The 20,027-nt window shown below is 40.1% G+C and overlaps 3 protein-coding genes and 1 non-coding gene across 6 annotated transcripts; 2 read left to right on the top strand and 2 right to left on the bottom strand.

Moving 5' to 3' along the window:
* Window positions 1-139: 139 nt before the first annotated feature.
* Window positions 140-2,456, bottom strand: polr2k (RNA polymerase II, I and III subunit K). Of its 2 annotated transcripts, XM_087785670.1 has the most exons (5): window positions 2,396-2,456; window positions 2,222-2,290; window positions 775-867; window positions 655-697; window positions 140-570 (listed from the first exon to the last, which is right to left on the bottom strand). In XM_087785670.1, exons 2-4 carry the CDS (start codon window positions 2,280-2,282, stop codon window positions 675-677), a joined length of 177 nt encoding a protein of 58 aa, XP_087641796.1. In that variant the 5' UTR covers window positions 2,283-2,290; window positions 2,396-2,456; the 3' UTR covers window positions 140-570; window positions 655-674. The 2 variants fall into 2 exon arrangements, with proteins under 2 accessions (XP_087641796.1, XP_087641795.1); XM_087785669.1 differs by lacking the exon at window positions 140-570 and having other exon boundaries at window positions 628-697.
* Window positions 2,457-2,721: 265 nt separating this feature from the next.
* stk3 (serine/threonine kinase 3 (STE20 homolog, yeast)) lies at window positions 2,722-11,656 on the top strand. The gene is made up of 11 exons (XM_087786319.1): window positions 2,722-2,864; window positions 3,291-3,371; window positions 4,018-4,146; window positions 4,257-4,371; window positions 4,887-5,051; window positions 5,155-5,322; window positions 5,401-5,538; window positions 5,677-5,802; window positions 6,244-6,445; window positions 6,520-6,713; window positions 9,845-11,656. Exons 1-11 carry the CDS (start codon window positions 2,842-2,844, stop codon window positions 10,001-10,003), a joined length of 1,500 nt encoding a protein of 499 aa, XP_087642445.1. The 5' UTR covers window positions 2,722-2,841; the 3' UTR covers window positions 10,004-11,656.
* Window positions 11,657-12,157: 501 nt separating this feature from the next.
* On the top strand, window positions 12,158-19,471 carry LOC148083186 (2-iminobutanoate/2-iminopropanoate deaminase-like). Of its 2 annotated transcripts, none has more exons than XM_087786317.1 (6): window positions 12,158-12,234; window positions 14,154-14,259; window positions 14,599-14,653; window positions 15,403-15,471; window positions 18,894-18,949; window positions 19,022-19,471. In XM_087786317.1, the coding sequence occupies exons 1-6, from the start codon at window positions 12,170-12,172 to the stop codon at window positions 19,076-19,078; spliced, it is 408 nt and encodes a 135-aa protein (XP_087642443.1). In that variant the 5' UTR covers window positions 12,158-12,169; the 3' UTR covers window positions 19,079-19,471. The 2 variants fall into 2 exon arrangements, with proteins under 2 accessions (XP_087642443.1, XP_087642444.1); XM_087786318.1 differs by lacking the exon at window positions 12,158-12,234 and adding an exon at window positions 12,315-12,407.
* Window positions 19,472-19,850: 379 nt separating this feature from the next.
* trnal-aag (transfer RNA leucine (anticodon AAG)) lies at window positions 19,851-19,932 on the bottom strand. Its single transcript has one exon. It is a non-coding gene; the product is annotated as a tRNA-Leu (tRNA).
* Between the last annotated feature and the right edge of the window lie 95 nt (window positions 19,933-20,027).

Here is a 20,027-nt window from a genome sequence, read left to right as displayed (position 1 = left end):
TAAACAATATAGATGAAATTGTATCTATATTTTATTCGCCTTATATTTTTTTAATGTAAGGCGACCTTGAGTGACAAGAAAGGCGCCTCGAAATAAAATGTATTATAATTATTATATATACAGTATATTTTTATTTATGATCTATAGTTTTCCATCTGTTTCTCTATAATTTTGAATGCAATTACTCATTGATTTACAAACAAACAAAAAAAAATTTATACAGGAATTACAAATTTCATTTTTATTCACAATGAATGAATATATATCTTAGTGTGTTAAAATGTAACAGTGGAGCTAACTTTTTAAAAATGGATCCTGACGCCAAAAAGGCAACAAAATATAGCTAAATACGTTATTTGACGTATAAAACCTTTTATTTTATTTTGAAAAAGATCTTGACATGTAGAGAATTGATTGAGTCTTTGCTTTGCTTACATCAGTTTCCGCTTGATTTAAAGACGGTTCTTCACGAATCCTTTGATGGATTAAATATTCCTAAATAACATCAATGTTCTGTTGGTAATTACTGTCTCTTTGACATCAGTACAAAGAGCTACAGAAACTCTGACTCTGGGAATGAAATTGAAAAGAACCATTTACAACAATGTAATAATCAACCAAAAACACTTGTTAGTATCAAAGGGATTTATTTACATGGAACAAGAGATGACTCTTCACCGGGCGTCAAACACCACCACTGTGACACCAAAGTTAAGGACAAAAGAACCCAAAGAGTTGAAAGAATGAGTAACTTCAAAGTATAAAAAAGGATACATCTTTTGGTTCTCTTCTTGTACATGATCCTGTAACCACACTCTCTGCATCGGATAGGATCTCGAGCCTTGATTTCATTTTCAGCGTGACATTCTGCAAGAACATGTAGATGTTTATTATTATTGACATACATGAAGACGTGTAGAGTAAAAATACATGATATTAAACGAGTGTTAATCTTTGTTCTTGAGACACTAGTACAGTTTTCCCTTTTAAACCCTTGTGTTGTCTCAGGGTCAAGATGACCCGAAGGCCTGAAAACAAATGCATATGTAAGTAAGTAAGTCATTTTTATTTATATAGTGCTTTTCAAGACCAGGGTCACAAAGCGCTTAAACAATCAAAACAATATTCAATAAAGTATATACTTTAAAGATCAAGATAAAACTGATAACACAACAGGAGTTCCAGAAAATCAAGGGAAAGCCTGAACAAATAAAATCTTAAGATGTTTCTTAAAAGGAGTCAGTAGATCCATCAAGCCTTGTGTTATATCTGGGTCAAGGTGACCCGAAGGCCTGAAAACAAATGTGTTTGTGGTATCTCTTGTGTTTTCTCTGGGTCAAGGTGACCCCTTAGGCCTGAAAACAAATGTTTTTGTGGTATCCCTTGTGTTGTCTCGAGGTCAAGGTGACCAAAATGTCTGAAAACAAGTGTGTTTGTGGTATCCCTTGTGTTGTATCTGGGTCAAGGTCAACGACCTCCATGGTTTCAATAATACATATGAAGAGGTGGAGGTGGAGGTAACACAAGGGTTAACTTCATAGTTATCTATATTTTTAACGATGTAAATATACCTTACTCGAGTCTGACCGGCCATTATTACTGAAATATCATTTCGCTTTCTTGAATTTATTCAATAAAAATACACTGTAACTGACTGAATATTTAAACATCTTATGGCCTGTTTGTTCAATCTTGGCTATAAACTATTTTTTTTAATGCATATTTTGGGACAATTCTTTATAATTTAATGTTGATTAATTGATAAAAAAATAATTATTAACATCATTATGACAAACTGAAACCTCTTCTATCTGTGCATTTGTTTAGCAAGCTTTGCATGGATACAAACCATTTTAAACGAGGGTAAATATAAAGAAAGTTGACATTTTTAAAGTAGGATTGAAAAGAAAAAAAGAGTCAAACCTTAAATATTGTTTTCTATTGCTTTAGTATTAAGACGTTGACCAGTACATTTGAATCATCCATAACTTGATAGTTTAATAACTGATTTCGTCTTTTCAAGACCTAATATATTATTAGTTTAATATAAATCAATTTATCTCCATTTTTTTATACGAGAACCTAGTCTATATGATTAATACAGACACCACAACTCGAGACTCTAATACACAGATGTGTAAATACTTCTTAAACAGCGATCAAATATTTGCCAACAAGGTTTTTTTGAGGGAATAAAAAGAAGTTTAAAACACAAAAGTACCTCCACAGATGTAAATCATGGGCATCTGCTTCGGTGGCTGAACGTCTTTCTGTTGCTCCATGACTGCTTCTGTAACACGACGTACAATTATTGATCACAGACAAGAAAATAAAAAAAGCACATTTACTTTTTGAAATGGGTTGTATTTCCGTGAGAAATTAAAAAAAAACTCACCGAGCTTTGTGAGCTAGCTGTTAGCTTCTGCTTCCATGTGTTAGAGCGCATGCGCAGTGTTGCCTTTCGGTCGTATGAGTAAGGTAAGTTGTGATTGGCCAAAAAAATCTTCTGCGTATAAAACCATATAATCTAAAAATAGCAGAATAATAAAACGAACGCATTACACGTTAATTGGTTTTTGTTTCATTTCTATTTTTATAGCACATTCAATTTGTCCAGTAAACTGTGTCAAAAATCAAAAACTCCTGCGTGTTGTGTCAGTTCCGCTCCAGTCCAGCAGGGGTCGACCGGACACATCAGTCACCTGACAGCCGCGGACTCAGCTGGCCCTGCCTTCATAGCGACTGTGTTGTTGGCAATGGTCACGTTTCGATTTCAACTTTAAGTACAACGAACCAATATCTAGTGTAACTTTTATTTTTATCATCGGACCGAAATCCACCATGGAGTCGTCAGCGCCGAAGAGGTTCGTCGTTATTTTTGCTGCAAGAGAACGGATTGTTTTGTTGCTAGCTCGGTTGCTAATGTAGCATTGGTAGTAATCGTAGTTTAGCTAATGCTAATTATTCATTCAGGGGTTTAGTTGTCTTAAATTGCTGTTGGAAGTAAGTCTGATCCATTTAAAACATTTTCCAAGATGCCAACACCGTATTTAGTCAAGCATTGTAAATAAGGCTTAAGGTATTCTACTTTTTGGCATATACGTTGTCAGGAATATGTCTTAAAATAACATAACATAAGTATGAGTATAAACATAACATAAGTATAAAGTTTTGGGGTTGTGTTTTCAGGTGTGAATATCCTCCTACTATTAAAAATACCAATTGTTTGGACGTTTTGATTTAAAATTCTGTGTTTTTTCTTATGGAAACTAATGTGAATGACCTTTCAGCAAATTGAAGAAGCTGAGTGAGGACAGCTTAACCAAACAACCGGAGGAAGTGTTCGACGTGTTGGAGAAACTGGGTGAAGGGTAAGGAGATATGAGTTACTTTCATTTCCACAATGGAACAGACGTGTACCATGTATCGTCTGTAATGTCCCGTACACTCGTCTGAGCCTTAGAAAAATGGTGCGAGTTGCCTCGGACATAGCCGGGTTGAAATTCACCAGTTTTGAGGAATTATTCAACAACAAAGGACTTAAAAAGATGAAATAAATCAAAAAAGATTCGTCCTCTATCTGCTCAGGTCAAGCACGCTTGAATATCCTCGAGTCCCAGCTCTACACGCCACAGTAAAAAAAAGATAATCAAAAAGATGTTACTTCTTCCTCCATATTTTATTGTATTTTAAATATGGATTTGTTATTATATTTTATTATTTACTAATAACATATATTGGACCGGAAATAGGTTTCTCCTGTGCCCTGATGATACTATTCTTTTGTGTCCGTACAATTCTGCCCACGCCTTACATGTTGTGAGTCTTGTTTTAGTGTGTCTGTCACAAAATTTCCGAAATGAAGTATTTTTCAAGTAAAAAAAATTGAATGGCTAAAATATAATAAGTTAAAGAAAATTGATATACATAATTAACAGTAAAAGCTATGTTACAGTAACAGGTATTGTAATTGTGTTGCGTTTCTACTTGGTGATTCTGATTGTTTTCTCGATACAGTTCCTATGGCAGTGTATTTAAGGCCATTCACAAGGAGTCTGGGCAGGTTGTGGCCATCAAGCAGGTCCCGGTGGAGTCGGATCTGCAGGAGATCATCAAAGAGATTTCTATAATGCAACAGTGTGACAGGTTAGAAACTCACTCAAATATTTCTTCTTGTTTCTTAGATTGTCATTGTGTCAGAGGGGAAGAAACTCCTTCCACTTTCATTCATTTATCTTCTTTCTGTTTGGCAACAGCCCGTATGTAGTCAAGTACTATGGAAGCTACTTCAAAAATACAGACCTCTGGATCGTCATGGAATACTGTGGAGCTGGATCTGTCTCTGACATCATTCGTCTTCGCAACAAAACTGTAGGTGTTGACACTGGGTTGTGTTTCCCAGAAATTACTAAATGATTTTAGTATTTCATTCTGTAATATCATGTTTGATATAATCAGAATCTCCTTTATTACTGGTCTGAAAAGGGCTCTACAAATATAAATTACTTACTAACTTACTTTTTGTCAAAGTGAAACGACAGTGCTGTACCATACATTCCGTTTTAGTTTTACCGCTTTCATCCAAACCAATAAATATAATGTTCTAGTTCTTTTTAATTGTATAGTTGGATAATATTAATCGTTACGAATCCATCCTTTCTATCGTAATAGTTTTTGTAAACTACACGTCCTTAGATTAAGTAACAATTTAAAAACAGAGAACCGATTTTTAAAAACCAGTTCACTCAACAAAATTAAAAACATTTCCATCGTTAACTAAGGAGATCATTGATATCAAAGTTGACTTATTTCTTAAAGTTGCTAAAACATGTTTTGCATTTTTTAATCAAACTACTTTGTAAAAAGTGATTCACTTTAACCTCCAGCTGACCGAGGATGAGATTGCAACAATTCTCAAGTCGACACTGAAGGGTCTTGAATACCTTCACTTCATGAGGAAGATCCATCGTGACATCAAGGCCGGCAACATCCTCCTCAACACAGAGGGTCACGCTAAGCTAGCGGACTTCGGAGTGGCAGGACAACTAACGGTAAGAACTATGTTTTTTGAGTAGTAAAGTTCAAGACTAAATAACTGTTTATTGAATCAGTATTGGGAGAAAGGTACCCTATTGACATAAATATTATTTGAAGGACACCATGGCGAAGAGAAACACCGTCATCGGAACACCGTTCTGGATGGCCCCAGAGGTGATCCAGGAGATCGGCTACAACTGCGTGGCCGACATCTGGTCACTTGGAATCACTTCCATTGAAATGGCGGAGGGCAAACCTCCCTATGCAGACATTCATCCCATGAGGGTGAGTGTAATTCATGAGGTTTAAATGCGTGTATAATATCTATATTTTCCAAACAATTATCTCGTCTTCCCTGATCAGGCGATCTTCATGATCCCGACAAATCCTCCGCCTACGTTCAGAAAGCCAGAGCTCTGGTCCGATGACTTCACAGATTTTGTGAAAAAGTGTTTGGTAAAGAATCCTGAGCAGAGAGCAACAGCAACGCAGCTCTTACAGGTGAGAAAAAAAAAATCACACATGAACGTAACTCTTTACACTTCCAGTGATCGTTCTGTTTCTACTGAAACACAATCACACATTTTCCTCCAACTCTGACAAATATTGTTGTAACATTTTCTGCTCTTGTGTCTCCAGCATCCGTTCATCTGCCAGGCCAAGCCCGTCTCCATCCTGAGGGACTTGATCACGGAGGCGATGGAGATGAAGGCGAAAAGACAGCAGGAGCAGCAGAGAGAACTGGAGGAGGAGGACGACAACTCGGTACATTTTCTCAAGTTCAACCATAAAGAAAAAAGTTTTTTTGATGGAAGTACATTCTGCCATCTCAGCATTTAACATTTCTTAATTTCCCTTTTTTAATTCAATATACAAATGTTCGTTTAGTAGTGCCACAAGACGATACAAAAAAAACAACCAATCTACTTATATATATATATATATATATATATATATATATATATATATATATATACTGAAGACACTCTTATGAAAATATTCAATTTATTGTATTTAATTAATGAACAAAAAAATGTCAATATAGAAATGATTGAGTGAAAACCTAAAAAATACTAAAACTCATTGCTTTAAAAAAAAGAACATCTATATATTTAGATACGTTTCTTTAATCAAAGGTTAACATTTTCAATTCCATCACTGACTTCCATTAGTCACAGTTTGACTCACTGGTCTCGTGGTCGACAGGAAGAGGAAACTGAGGTGGACTCTCACACGATGGTGAAGTCTGGATCAGAGGGTGCCGGAACCATGAGGGCCAACAGCACCATGAGCGACGGCGCACAGACCATGATCGAGCACGGCAGCACCATGCTGGAGTCTGACCTGGGAACTATGGTCATCAACAGTGATGATGAAGATGAGGAGGAAGACCAGGGATCCATGAGGAGTCAGTATTTTTTTTAAACATTTTAAAAAGATCTCAGGTGTTGAGTCTCATCAATAAAACCTCCTCATCCTCAGGACATGCCACCCCGCAGCTCCCCATGCGTCCCTCCTTCATGGACTACTTCGACAAGCAGGACTCTAACAAAGCTGCGCAGCTGCACGAGAACTACAACCACAACCAGCCCCAGGAGCAGCCCGGGTACCGCATCCAGTCCAAGAACATCTTCCCCGACAACTGGAAGGTTCCTCAGGATGGAGACTTTGACTTTGTGAGTAGATTTCCGAAAGATTCCCGTACTTTGACCCTTGTTTTCCAAATCGTTTGATTTTGAGTAAGTAAGTAAGTAAGTAATATTTATTTATATAGCGCTTTTCCAGACCAGGGTCACAAAGCGCTTAAACAATCAAAACAATACTCAAAAAAGTACATACTTTAAAGATCAAGATAATACTGAGAACAACACAGGAGTTCGAGAAATTCAAGTAAAAGCCTGAACAAATAGAAACGTCTTAAGATGTTTCTTAAAGGAGTCAGTAGATCCATCAAGAGCAAAGAGAGAAGAAGATCGTTCCAAAGCTTAGGAGCAACAGCCTGAAAAGATTTCTCTCCTCTGGTCCTGAGCCGTGTGCGTGGAACCATAAGTAGATTTTGATCCACAGACCTCAGAGCCCGAGCTGGGGTGTAAGGCTGGATCAGATCAGTGATGTAAGGAGGAGCCTGACCATGAATAGATCTGAAAGTAAGAACCAGAATTTTAATTTTTGAAAGAAACTGGAAGCCAGTGAAGAGTTTTAAGGACCGGAGAGATGTGAGTTCTTCTACTTGAGCGGGTCAGAATTCTCGCTGCAGAGTTTTGTATCAACTGCAGACGAGACAGATCCTTCTTGTTAAGACATGAAAACAAACTGTTACAATAGTCCAGACGAGAAGAAACAAACATGGATTACAAGCTCCAGATCATGTTCCGACAACATTTTCCTAAGTTTAGAGATTTTTCTCAGTTGAAGGAAACAGTTTCTGGTCAGTTTTCTACAGTGTTGAACAAGAGACATGTCTTTGTCAAATACAACACCCAGGTTTCTCAGGCTCAGTTTGACAGACTGACCTAAGTCACCCAAGTACTGACTCAACCCTGGAACCTTATCATCAGGAGCAATAACCAGTGTTTCAGTTTTGTCCACATTTAGCTGTAAAGTGTTTTCACTCATCGTTTGATTTCTAGCAAACAAGTACCGTACCGTATTTTCCGGACTTTAAGTCGCAGTTTTTTTCATAGTTTGTCCGGGGGTGCGACTTATACTCTGGAGTGACTTATGTGTGAAATTATTAACGCATTATTACCGGTATATCATTTCACACTAAACCTCAAGAGGGCGCTCTAGGCCTGTGTTGATAATTTCTACGTAGAAGAGGAAGCGCCGCATCTTCTACCTCCGGAGTTAGAGGAGTTGTTTAAAAGTGACACCGAGGATGAAGATTTAATTGGATTTGAGTTATTTGAATAACTCTTAATATGTTATGTTAACATACCAGGTTCTCAGTTGTGTCATATAACGTAAAATACAATTGACATGTCTGTTCTTGGTGTTGGATTTTATCAAATAAATTTCCCCCAAAAATGCGACTTATACTCCAGTGCGACTTGTATATGTTTTTTCCTTCTTTATGATGCATTTTATGGCTGGAGTGACTTGTACTCCGGAGCCACTTATAGTCCGGAAAATATGGTAATTTTCTGATTGAAACTGACAAAAAACAACTTTGGTTCTTTTGCAAAGACGGAAGTATAAAACATGCTCTGACCAGAAGTTAATCATGTGATCAAGACTTGATTTGCGTGATTCCTGCAGGAGAAGTATGTGGTTATTGTCGATACATTTTGTAGCCGTCGGTGGAGGTTCAGTTGCATAGATTCAAACTTGAAGCGTCTATATCTATGTTCAGGTGTCTCATGATGGTGACACTTAGTTCTTTGAGTGTCTTCACCAAAATGAACTTGTCTTTTTTTGACTCATGTAGTTAATGATCATAACTGTAGTTCTTAATTGTAGCCAATAAGTGGCGCCAGTTATCATATTAATTGACTCGTTCTTAGAGCTAGAATCTGGCGACATGATGCGCATCACAATGCATGTGTGACGATACGATATATACTGTAGTAACGACAATATATTGAAAAAATACTTTTTCTGGCTTTTACAACAAATCAATGAACAAATACTTCCTCTAGTCAAACTTGAAAGTGTTTGTAGGAAAGTGTTTCTCAAAATATGAACAACAAATGTTCACTTATATTATCAATTAAGTGCATTAACAAACGTCCTGAATCAACATGTAATATCCAGTATCTGTCAGTGTTTAATTTCACTTTAAACTTTGATTTAAAGACAAAATGAGTCACAACGCTGATGTTAAATATATATATATATATATATATATATATATATAACCTTTGAGATAACATTGCACTTTAATTAAAAGTAATTTTATTTATTTTTTGTAAAGAAAAAAGAAAGAAAAGAAATCATTTGATTTTAAAGTAAATTAGTAAAGCATTTAATGTTTTTCTGACTAAACTAAACTTGTTAAATGTATTTTGTGTCATCATTGATCGTCCTGAAGATTGTGGGATTTCAATTTAATAGAGTTTACGGAACTCTGCGCCGTCACTCTTTATTCAACCAATATTTAACACTAACTTTTTATTTATTGTATGAGACATATTCCAATGATAAAGTCAACCCAACGATTGTTCAAGAGCTTTGTGACCCTGGTCTGAGAAAGATCTTGACAAATAATGACTTCCTTAATTACTCATAAGCCTGTGTGAACGAGTCATGACATGTATTATGAGCTTTCATTCAAAGTATAATTCACCTTCATGGGACGTCCCATGTCATGTTTATGACAGGCTTGGACACCTTCAAAGTAAAGTGTTACCATCCATCAAAACTATTAAATCCACTTCGCTGTGACACTGTAACATAGACCATTACTTTAAAGGAATAAAATCACATGATCTGATCTACAGAGGATGTCAGCGATTTACTAAAGGTCGTCGACATCATGAGAGGATATAAGCAAAACGTGTATATTGACAAAAAATTCCTCTGATTATTTTAACACTGTGATGGAGTGTAAGATGTAGAACAAAAGTGCCTTTATAGATGAAATAGATGACTTAAAAATGAGGCTAAAACGTTTTTTATTTGTGTTAGAATTGATCTTATAAATTGTGTATCTTTTAAAAGTATCTTTCAGGAATAGTTTTGGAAATAAAAGCTGATGCATTATTTGTTTTCAAGCTGTAAAACACTTGATACTACTGTATTTGAAGCTCATTTAAACTACTTTGTGAAGCTTGGATCCTCCTCACCAAAATCCGTTCTCTTCCTGCAGTTAAAGAACCTGGACTTCGAGGAGCTGCAGATGCGCCTGAGCGCCCTCGACCCCATGATGGAGCGAGAGATCGAAGAGCTGCGTCAGCGATACACGGCCAAGCGACAGCCCATCCTGGACGCCATGGACGCCAAGAAGCGACGGCAACAGAACTTCTAAACCCTTCAAAACCTCTCCCTGGTCCCTAAAATCAGGTTTTCAAACCATTAAGGGACCTTCTTTTTTGTTTTTTTAACCCCCCCCCCCCTGATCACATGGCTGTTGTTCAGGCGAGTTCTGAATGTTCTTCTTCGGGTGATCTGCCTCCGCCGACCTTCAGAGGTCAAAGAAAACAAGCATTTTAAAATCCGGACCAGCCTCAGTCGGTGGAACCCGAGAGGATGAAACCGTGTAAATAGAAAGACCAAAGACAATCAAGAGAACACTGTCCACTTAGAGAATGCCTTAAACATATTTATATTCTAGTTTGGATGAAGAAACCAACCTTTTGTCCCGGAGTCGATCACAACACCTGGACGTCAAACGCATGTTTCATGTTTTTTTTTTAATCACAACTTTTCTCCCTCGATCCTCAGTCTGTACATAATGATTCATTTGTTTCAGTGAGCAAACATTCCTAATGTGCACACGCGTGTAGCTTCGACACTCATTTCAGGAAATCCAAGCAGGGATTCGACTCCTTTTTAACAAGACGACTCAAATGAAATTACATTTCAGACTTTTGACTGTTACACGTGAATGTTTGCCGACTCTATTTACACGGGTTCGCAAAAAAAAAAAAGGGCTTTTCAATCGTCCTAATGTTGATTTTTGTTTCTCTCGTTAAAATGTTGTTTTTGAGGAGCATGTGTGCAAAACTGATGCTGTAAAGTTATCCTCAGTTAATTATTATTATCTTTTTAAATCAGGTTTGACAGAAAAGAAACTGCTTGACGTCCTGGGAGAGGACACGGATGATTTTTTTGCGCTCGTATAACGACCTTCTTTGTCTGGAGTCGCGTTTTATTTTGAAATGTTTGACCGTTGTCAGCGTCACATGATGTCAACATGAGCATAACTGTGATGTTTAAAATGGGGCTCAAGTGACATCCTTAAGTAGATCTAAAACAAGCAGGGACGTCATTGACTTTTAATATTGACAAAGCAGCGACTGTTTTTGCAAGAGTTCTCCAATGATCAAGTCATTGATTCCAATCGTGTCAGATTCAGGAGCTGCTGTATTAATTCTGATGCTTCATGTTACACTTGCTTGTCTGAACACAATCCACACAAATATTCAGTCATCGTCTTTTTTCATACGAATAATCGACGCTGAAGCTAAACCAGCGTCTGCTCGTATAATATCAAGTAGCATCTATGGACCCTCTACTAGATTTTAAATGACCACATGCTCCTTTTTTACGTTTGTTTTGTTGCACTCAGATGTTAATTATTTAACTGACTTTATTTCTCTGATGCTGACACGGTTATGTTGATGGTTGTCTTCTGGCCGTTGGTGTCTCTTCTGTGTGTTTTGGACTATGCATGTTTTAAGACTTTTTATTTTCAATATATACTGATATCGGAAGAAATTGCAGCCCAAGACGGTTTTTCTCAACTAATGACTGTTTACGCTAATGACACGTTCTTCAGATTGTGATTCTGTAGTTTTTTTTTTGTAATTCTTACATTCACACTATTCATGAATCATGTCTTCATAGATGCATTAAGTGAAGAATGTTCATCATATTTAAACCAGTTAATTTATTTTTATTTTCTTCTACTTTGTATCGTTTGAAATTGTAAATCACTTAATAAAATAATTTTACTCTGGTAAGTGGAATGATTCATTTTTTTTTTTTTTTTTTAAAGAAAAACGTTATTTATAGAAGGATAACAACTGATAGAATTCATAAAAACATAAATTGCGTTTGATATAATCGATGGAAATGTTGTTTCCGTTGACATTTAATTGTATGGATTTCAATAAATATAAACGTAAATATGTTAAAACAAAGTTCGTATTCTCGAAGTACGTTTGCGTCAATCACACGCTAATACCGTAAATGTTGTAGTAGCTTTATAAAAAGTTGTTATAAACCGAATGTTCATGGCGTTAACCGTTTTAAGTTTGTATCTTTGATTTCGTTGTTTCATATGTCAATACGTCTGGTACTTGATGGCCAAAAATGATTTTAGGCTCAACGTTTAAAAAGCGTTTCAAAACAAAGAGTGCGCCTATCGCCGCACATTACGGTAACGCTTATACCATATAACTTCAAAGGCGCTCGCTTGAGTGACAGCTGCTGTGGCTAAAACAAGAAGAAGAAGAAGAAGAAGAAGAAGATGTCAGAACTCCAGAGAAGGATCATCAACACACGCGAGGCTCCTGGAGCCATCGGGCCATACAGGTGAGAGAACCTTTGGATCGGAACCAGGTTTCGTAGTAAAGAGGCGTGTTTTCGTGAACCGTGAACCTGAGGTCCAGAGTCGAACCTTCGACCTCTTCTCGCTGCAAAATGGCTGAAATTCGTCGACAGATCGCGTACACAGCGAAGGCCCCGGTCAGACAGGGCATTTACAGGTAAATAACCTGGTTTTAAAGAGAAACTCTCGAGAATAAACTAAACTATTCTTCACGTTTAAGAGTTTTTAGGGTTGAGTCCAGATCTGACCAATCAGGCGCCAGGCTCGGAGTGACGTAACAAGAACGTATTTCGTTTATTTGTCTTATTGATCCTTATTTTTTACTTTTATTAATATATTTCTATGGTTACAATTCATCCTTTTAAAGTAATTTTTGTGATTATCACATGCGATATTATATCCTTCAATAATTAAATTAATAAAGTAATTCATTTTCCTTTTTTTTTGCATTTGTTGTCGATATTTTCCAAATTAATTAATTTGTAAAGCAGGTGACGGTTGTGTCGTGTATTTCCATCAAGACACACAACACTCGGTAAATGATAAAAAAAAAAAGTTCGCTGATATCGCACTGCAGCTGTTTCTGGATATAGACCGACGAATTCTTCAAAAGACTCTGTGATCCAGATGGTTATCCAAAACCACCCGTTACTATTGTAGCCATTTCCTGAAGCTTTCGGAAAATGGCCGCCTCCGTGATCGCATTTATCACTTCACCTCGAAAAATTCCTGATTTGTTCCTAACATTACTTACAATAAAGCTAATTTTCTTTGTTTCAGTTTATCCACTTTTGAGTTATTTTGCGAGCAAACAAACAGATGATTTGTTTTTTATGGACTTATAATTAAGTTAAACTAGTAATAACTGTGATCTGTGAGTGAATAAACAAAATAACTATAAACGATTGAAAGTTTCTTATGTATGGAGGTGGAGTTGTTTCTTTAATATTCAATCAAATTAAATTTAAAACATGTATATTCTTAACAAGAAACTATTAAGTTTATCTTATCTAATACCTTTGTCAAGATACTTGTATAGTTACCTTTCATCCTGTGAAGTTAATAAGCAAAACGTTGTATTATCATCACACAATATTATTTAATTTAATAACGCAATTAGTTAAACATTTTTATTGATTTCATTTATTGTGATTCGAGTATTTATTTTTAGTCTAGTGGGGAATTTAAATGTTGAAATGTTGTCTCTATTTTAAACTGTTCCGGCACCTTATTGTAGAAATGGATATAGACCGATGGATTCTTCAAAAGACTCGGGGATCCAGATGGTTATCTAAAATCGTCCGTTACTTGTCCTTTTATAGGCATTTCCTGAATCTTTTATCGACTCCCGTTCTTCGTTCTTTTTGAGTTGTTTTCCAAACAGATGATCGTAAAATCATCCTCTGAGGTAACGATCGATCGAAGAATAACTGAAGAGAACTCGACTAACATAGAAATAAATCCGTTTTTTTAAATATCGTATTTAACCTGATACTTGTCTTCAGTGTCCTTTGTTCCGTTCAGTTGTATCAGAAGTAAATCATTTACTTTGGTTTAATGGTGTTTAGACCTTGTTTTATTATCCAAAGATACGTTTGAGATTGTTTTGCATCAGTTTTGCCTTGTTTTAAAAGTGAAAACTAAAAAGTCAAGAAATCTATTTCATTTTTTTTTAAATTATTATTAAATCAATTTAAATTATCATTAAATATATATTTTATTGACTAATATCCTACGTAGATGTTGGTTTATTATTATAAATATTCTAACAATGTATAAGATTCAAGTTGGTTTATTTACTTAAATAAATGTTTGCAGCCTCAGTTTTTGGTACTAGAAGTTACATATACTTCATATTTAAAATCCTGCTGAAAGTAAGACCCCCACGTGTGCTGGTCCACAGTCAGGCGGTGGTCGTGGACAGAACCGTGTACGTCTCTGGTCAGCTGGGTCTGGACGTGTCGTCGGGTCAGCTGGTGGACGGAGGTGTTCAGGCTCAGGCCAGACAGGTGAGAAGAACCAGAACCACGTTCGACAACTTTACCGTTTTTAGCCCTTCTTTCTTTCTTTTTTCACTTTATTCACTCGAACTTTGTCTTGAACGACAGCGACCTCTGGTGGACGATTCACTCAGTTTTACTAAAGCTTTCTTTAAACTGAAACAAATGTGTTTTTTAAACGTCAGACCGGACTTTAGCTGAAACATGCAGATGATTATATATAAAATATATGAACTTGAGTGAACCAGAGCTACATGATTTATAATCATGAGTATTACAGACAGTAGTGAGTGTTAAATACTGCTTAGTTAAATTAAAAAAGTTAAAATCTTTTCTCTTTTCTTTCAGGCTCTGGTCAACATGGGGGAGATACTTAAAGCTGCAGGCTGTAACTATAGCAACGGTGAGAGAAAATGTTTATCACAATTATTCATTCAATTTATGTATTTAGTTTTCAACATTTATGTGTTTCACGTTGACATTAGTACACGACACACACAAATGTTAACATGACACACACAAATGATCACATGACACACATAAATGATCACATGACACACAAATGTTAACATGAAACACACAAATGGTCACATGACATTTATTTATTTTTTCAATATTTTTTATTGGAAAACGACAAATTAGTCACAAAACTTTCTTTGACTTTTTCCCTTTTTTGTTCACATACATAGAAATCAAAACACAAAATAAATTAAAAAAACAAATCAATAATAATGCAAAAATAGAAGGTAAACAAACAGACAATAAAAGAAATCAAACAACACAGCCTCTCATTGTATATAATATATTATATTATTATTATATATAATATAATATATAAGATATATATATAATATATAAGATACAACGTCTGCATGTCATGTGATCATTTACTTTGTGTGTCATGTGCTCATTTATCCATATCATGAGATAATGTAGGTAGAACTTTATTGACCCCTCAGGAGTGATCAATAAATGTGATCATTTATGTGTCATGTGAACATTTATGTGGGTCATGTGATCATAAACGCGTGTCATGTGATATAAGATAAGGAGACTGGAGCTTATCCCAGTATCATAGGGCGAGAGGCAGGGGACACCCTGGACAGGACGCCAGAACAACAGCTCATAAAAGATACATGTTTGTTGTTGCAGTGGTGAAGACGACGGTGCTCCTGGCCGACATCAACGACTTCAACGGCGTCAACGAAGTGTACAAGACGTGTGAGTGTCGTTGTGTTACCGCCGCCTAGTGTCGTTGCGTTACCGCCGCCCAGTGTCGTTGTGTTACCGCCGCCTAGTGTCGTTGCGTTACCGCCGCCTAGTGTCGTTGCGTTACCGCCGCCTAGTGTCGTTGCGTTAGCGCCGCCTAGTGTCGTTGCGTTACCGCCGCCTAGTGTCGTTGCGTTACCGCCGCCTAGTGTCGTTGCGTTACCGCCGCCTAGTGTCGTTGCGTTCCCGCCGCCTAGTGTCGTTGCGTTACCGCCGCCTAGTGTCGTTGCGTTACCGCCGCCTAGTGTCGTTGCGTTACCGCCGCCTAGTGTCGTTGCGTTACCGCCGCCTAGTGTCGTTGCGTTACCGCCGCCTAGTGTTGTTGCGTTACCGCCGCCTTGTGTTGTTGTGTTAGCGCCGCCTAGTGTCGTTGCGTTACCGCCGCCTAGTGTCGTTGCGTTACCGCCGCCTAGTGTCGTAGCGTTACCGCCGCCTAGTGTCGTTGCGTTACCGCCGCCTAGTGTCGTTGCGTTAGCGCCGCCTAGTGTCGTTGCGTTAGCGCCGCCTAGTGTCGTTGCGTTACCGCCGCCTAGTGTCGTTGCGTTACCGCCGCCTAGTGTCGTTGCGTTACCGCCGCCTAGTGTCGTTGTGTTAGCGCCGCCTAGTGTCGTTGCGTTACCGCCGCCTAGTGTTGTTGCGTTACCGCCGCCTTGTGTTGTTGTGTTAGCGCCGCCTAGTGTCGTTGCGTTACCGCCGCCTAGTGTCGTTGCGTTACCGCCGCCTAGTGTCGTAGCGTTACCGCCGCCTAGTGTCATTGCGTTACCGCCGCCTAGTGTCGTTGCGTTAGCGCCGCCTAGTGTCGTTGCGTTACCGCCGCCTAGTGTCGTTGCGTTACCGCCGCCTAGTGTCGTTGCGTTCCCGCCGCCTAGTGTCGTTGCGTTACCGCCGCCTAGTGTCGTTGCGTTACCGCCGCCTAGTGTTGTTGCGTTACCGCCGCCTAGTGTCGTTGCGTTACCGCCACCTAGTGTCGTTGCGTTACCGCCGCCTAGTGTCGTTGCGTTACCGCCGCCTAGTGTCGTTGCGTTACCGCCGCCTAGTGTTGTTGCGTTACCGCCGCCTAGTGTCGTTGCGTTACCGCCGCCTAGTGTCGTTGCGTTACCGCCGCCTAGTATCGTTGCGTTACCGCCGCCTAGTGTTGTTGCGTTACCGCCGCCTTGTGTTGTTGTGTTAGCGCTGCCTAGTGTCGTTGCGTTACCGCCGCCTAGTGTCGTTGCGTTACCGCCGCCTAGTGTCGTTGCGTTACCGCCGCCTAGTGTCGTTGCGTTACCGCCGCCTAGTGTCGTTGCGTTACCGCCGCCTAGTGTCGTTGAGTTAGCGCCGCCTAGTGTCGTTGCGTTACCGCCGCCTAGTGTCGTTGCGTTACCGCCGCCTAGTGTTGTTGCGTTACCGCCGCCTAGTGTCGTTGTGTTAGCGCCGCCTAGTGTTGTTGCGTTACCGCCGCCTTGTGTTGTTGTGTTAGCGCCGCCTAGTGTCGTTGCGTTACTGCCGCCTAGTGTCGTTGCGTTACCGCCGCCTAGTGTCGTTGTGTTAGCGCCGCCTAGTGTCGTTGCGTTACCGCCGCCTAGTGTCGTTGCGTTACCGCCGCCTAGTGTCGTTGTGTTAGCGCCGCCTAGTGTCGTTGCGTTACCGCCGCCTAGTGTCGTTGCGTTACCGCCGCCTAGTGTCGTTGCGTTCCCGCCGCCTAGTGTTGTTGCGTTACCGCCGCCTAGTGTCGTTGCGTTACCGCCGCCTAGTGTTGTTGCGTTACCGCCGCCTAGTGTCGTTGTGTTAGCGCCGCCTAGTGTCGTTGCGTTACCGCCGCCTAGTGTTGTTGTGTTACCGCCGCCTAGTGTCGTTGCGTTACCGCCGCCTAGTGTCGTTGCGTTACCGCCGCCTAGTGTCGTTGCGTTCCCGCCGCCTAGTGTCGTTGCGTTACCGCCGCCTAGTGTCGTTGCGTTACCGCCGCCTAGTGTCGTTGCGTTACCGCCGCCTAGTGTCGTTGCGTTACCGCCGCCTAGTGTTGTTGCGTTACCGCCGCCTAGTGTCGTTGTGTTAGCGCCGCCTAGTGTCGTTGCGTTACCGCCGCCTAGTGTTGTTGTGTTACCGCCGCCTAGTGTTGTTGTGTTACCGCCGCCTAGTGTCGTTGCGTTACCGCCGCCTTGTGTTGTTGCGTTACCGCCGCCTAGTGTCGTTGTGTTAGCGCCGCCTAGTGTCGTTGCGTTACCGCCGCCTAGTGTTGTTGCGTTACCGCCGCCTAGTTTCGTTGCGTTACCGCCGCCTAGTGTCGTTGCGTTACCGCCGCCTAGTGTTGTTGCGTTACCGCCGCCTAGTGTTGTTGCGTTACCGCCGCCTAGTTTCGTTGCGTTACCGCCGCCTAGTGTCGTTGCGTTACCGCCGCCTAGTTTCGTTGCGTTACCGCCGCCTAGTGTCGTTGCGTTACCGCCGCCTAGTGTTGTTGCGTTACCGCCGCCTAGTGTTGTTGCGTTACCGCCGCCTAGTTTCGTTGCGTTACCGCCGCCTAGTGTCGTTGCGTTACCGCCGCCTAGTGTTGTTGCGTTACCGCCGCCTAGTTTCGTTGCGTTACCGCCGCCTAGTTTCGTTGCGTTACCGCCGCCTAGTGTCGTTGCGTTACCGCCGCCTAGTGTTGTTGCGTTACCGCCGCCTAGTTTCGTTGCGTTACCGCCGCCTAGTGTCGTTGCGTTACCGCCGCCTAGTTTCGTTGCGTTACCGCCGCCTAGTGTTGTTGCGTTACCGCCGCCTAGTTTCGTTGCGTTACCGCCGCCTAGTGTCGTTGCGTTACCGCCGCCTAGTGTTGTTGCGTTACCGCCGCCTAGTGTCGTTGCGTTACCGCCGCCTAGTGTTGTTGCATTACCGCCGCCTAGTGTTGTTGCGTTACCGCCGCGTTGTGTTGTTGTGTTTCCGCCGCCTAGTGTTGTTGTGTTACCGCCGCCTTGTGTTGTTGTGTTTCCGCCGCCTAGTGTTGTTGTGTTTCCGCCGCCTAGTGTTGTTGTGTTACCGCCGCCTTGTGTTGTTGCGTTTCCGCCGCCTAGTGTTGTTGTGTTACCGCCGCCTAGTGTTGTTGCGTTACCGCCGCCTTGTGTTGTTGTGTTACCGCCGCCTAGTGTTGTTGTGTTACCGCCGCCTTGTGTTGTTGTCGTCAACGTGTACCAACAAAAAAAATGAAGCGACGAGAGAAAGTTTCCGGAGTGACGTGTTGAACAGTGTGTAGCGACGAGTCGGGGTTCGATGTCCAGATGAACGGTTGTGTTACTGCGTGAGTGTGCGACGTGGTGTTCACTTACACAAGTCACCGGAGCTTCGTGTTTGTCTCGATCCCACGTTACAAAATTATTGTTTAAACTTTTTTTATTTTTCTCAAATGTACTTTTGTCCAGTTTTCAGCAGCAACTTTCCAGCCCGAGCTGCTTACCAGGTGGCTGCGCTGCCCAGAGTGAGTCGACACATCTTTATTAACGTCAATAATTGAACGAACGTTAACTTGTGTGTTTGTGCGTCTTCTCAGGGAGGTCTGGTGGAGATCGAGGCCGTGGCTGTCGTGGGTCCCTTATCTGACTCCTGACTGACCGACCCTTTGACCCACAAGTTATAGTTCCAATCCTCTGCTGCCAGGACTGGTTCCACACTAGAAAATAAAGATATTTTTTCTTCAAATAAACTTGATCCAATGTATCGAATTATAAAGTGAAGACACTGTTTTGATCAGGTTTCGTCTGGACCGAACTCGTTTTTTTCAAATAATCCACTTCACGGTTGCAGCCGATGACCGCACGGTGATGATCGACTCCGAGAGAAGAAAAAGCTCCAACACTTGAGATTAATCTTCATCTGATCGTCAGTGCAGGAGGTCGATCGGTTTCATTTGATGATATTTAATTGTAGTAAAAGTGAAAATATTGGCGTGATGAAGATGAATACCTTTAGGAATATAATTAATAAACTATTTTAATATTTGAGACAAGTGTGTTTTTTAATCAAGACGTTAGAAATTGTTACGGAATGTGATTTTAAAGTGAATTAAAATGTTTATATAAAGTTACAGAATATAATATACTGTTAAATAGTGACCTGCGGTTTTAATAAAAGAAAGTGCAACTACTAAACTATTAATAAATATATGATATACTACTTTAAATGGATCAATTGGTAGATTCTTGTTTTCATCTTTATATAAATGCATATTTTATTTGCTATCAGGTTGAAAAAGGAGCCTTGTACTTCCTGTACGACATAATGGTGAAGTATTCTTTGAAAACTCGTCAACTTAACACATTAAAAAAAAATTTTACTATACAGTATTAAATATTCAACTCGTTGAAAACCTGTCAAAATAATGGCAGCGGTGGGATTCGAACCCACGCCTCCGAGGAGACTGGAGCCTTAATCCAGCGCCTTAGACCGCTCGGCCACGCTACCGTTGTGGTAGAGACCACGTGGGCGCGTGAACCACCCAATTAATTGTCCCCGTTCAACCGTCAATACTTTTGATAAAAGACTAATATATAATAATA

Source organism: Callionymus lyra, chromosome 3, assembly GCF_982586985.1.
Source record: "Callionymus lyra chromosome 3, fCalLyr1.hap1.1, whole genome shotgun sequence".
Classification (NCBI taxonomy): domain Eukaryota; kingdom Metazoa; phylum Chordata; class Actinopteri; order Syngnathiformes; family Callionymidae; genus Callionymus; species Callionymus lyra.
The sequence above is the reverse complement of the archived record's forward strand: the minus strand, read 5'-3'. Positions and strand labels throughout refer to the sequence as shown.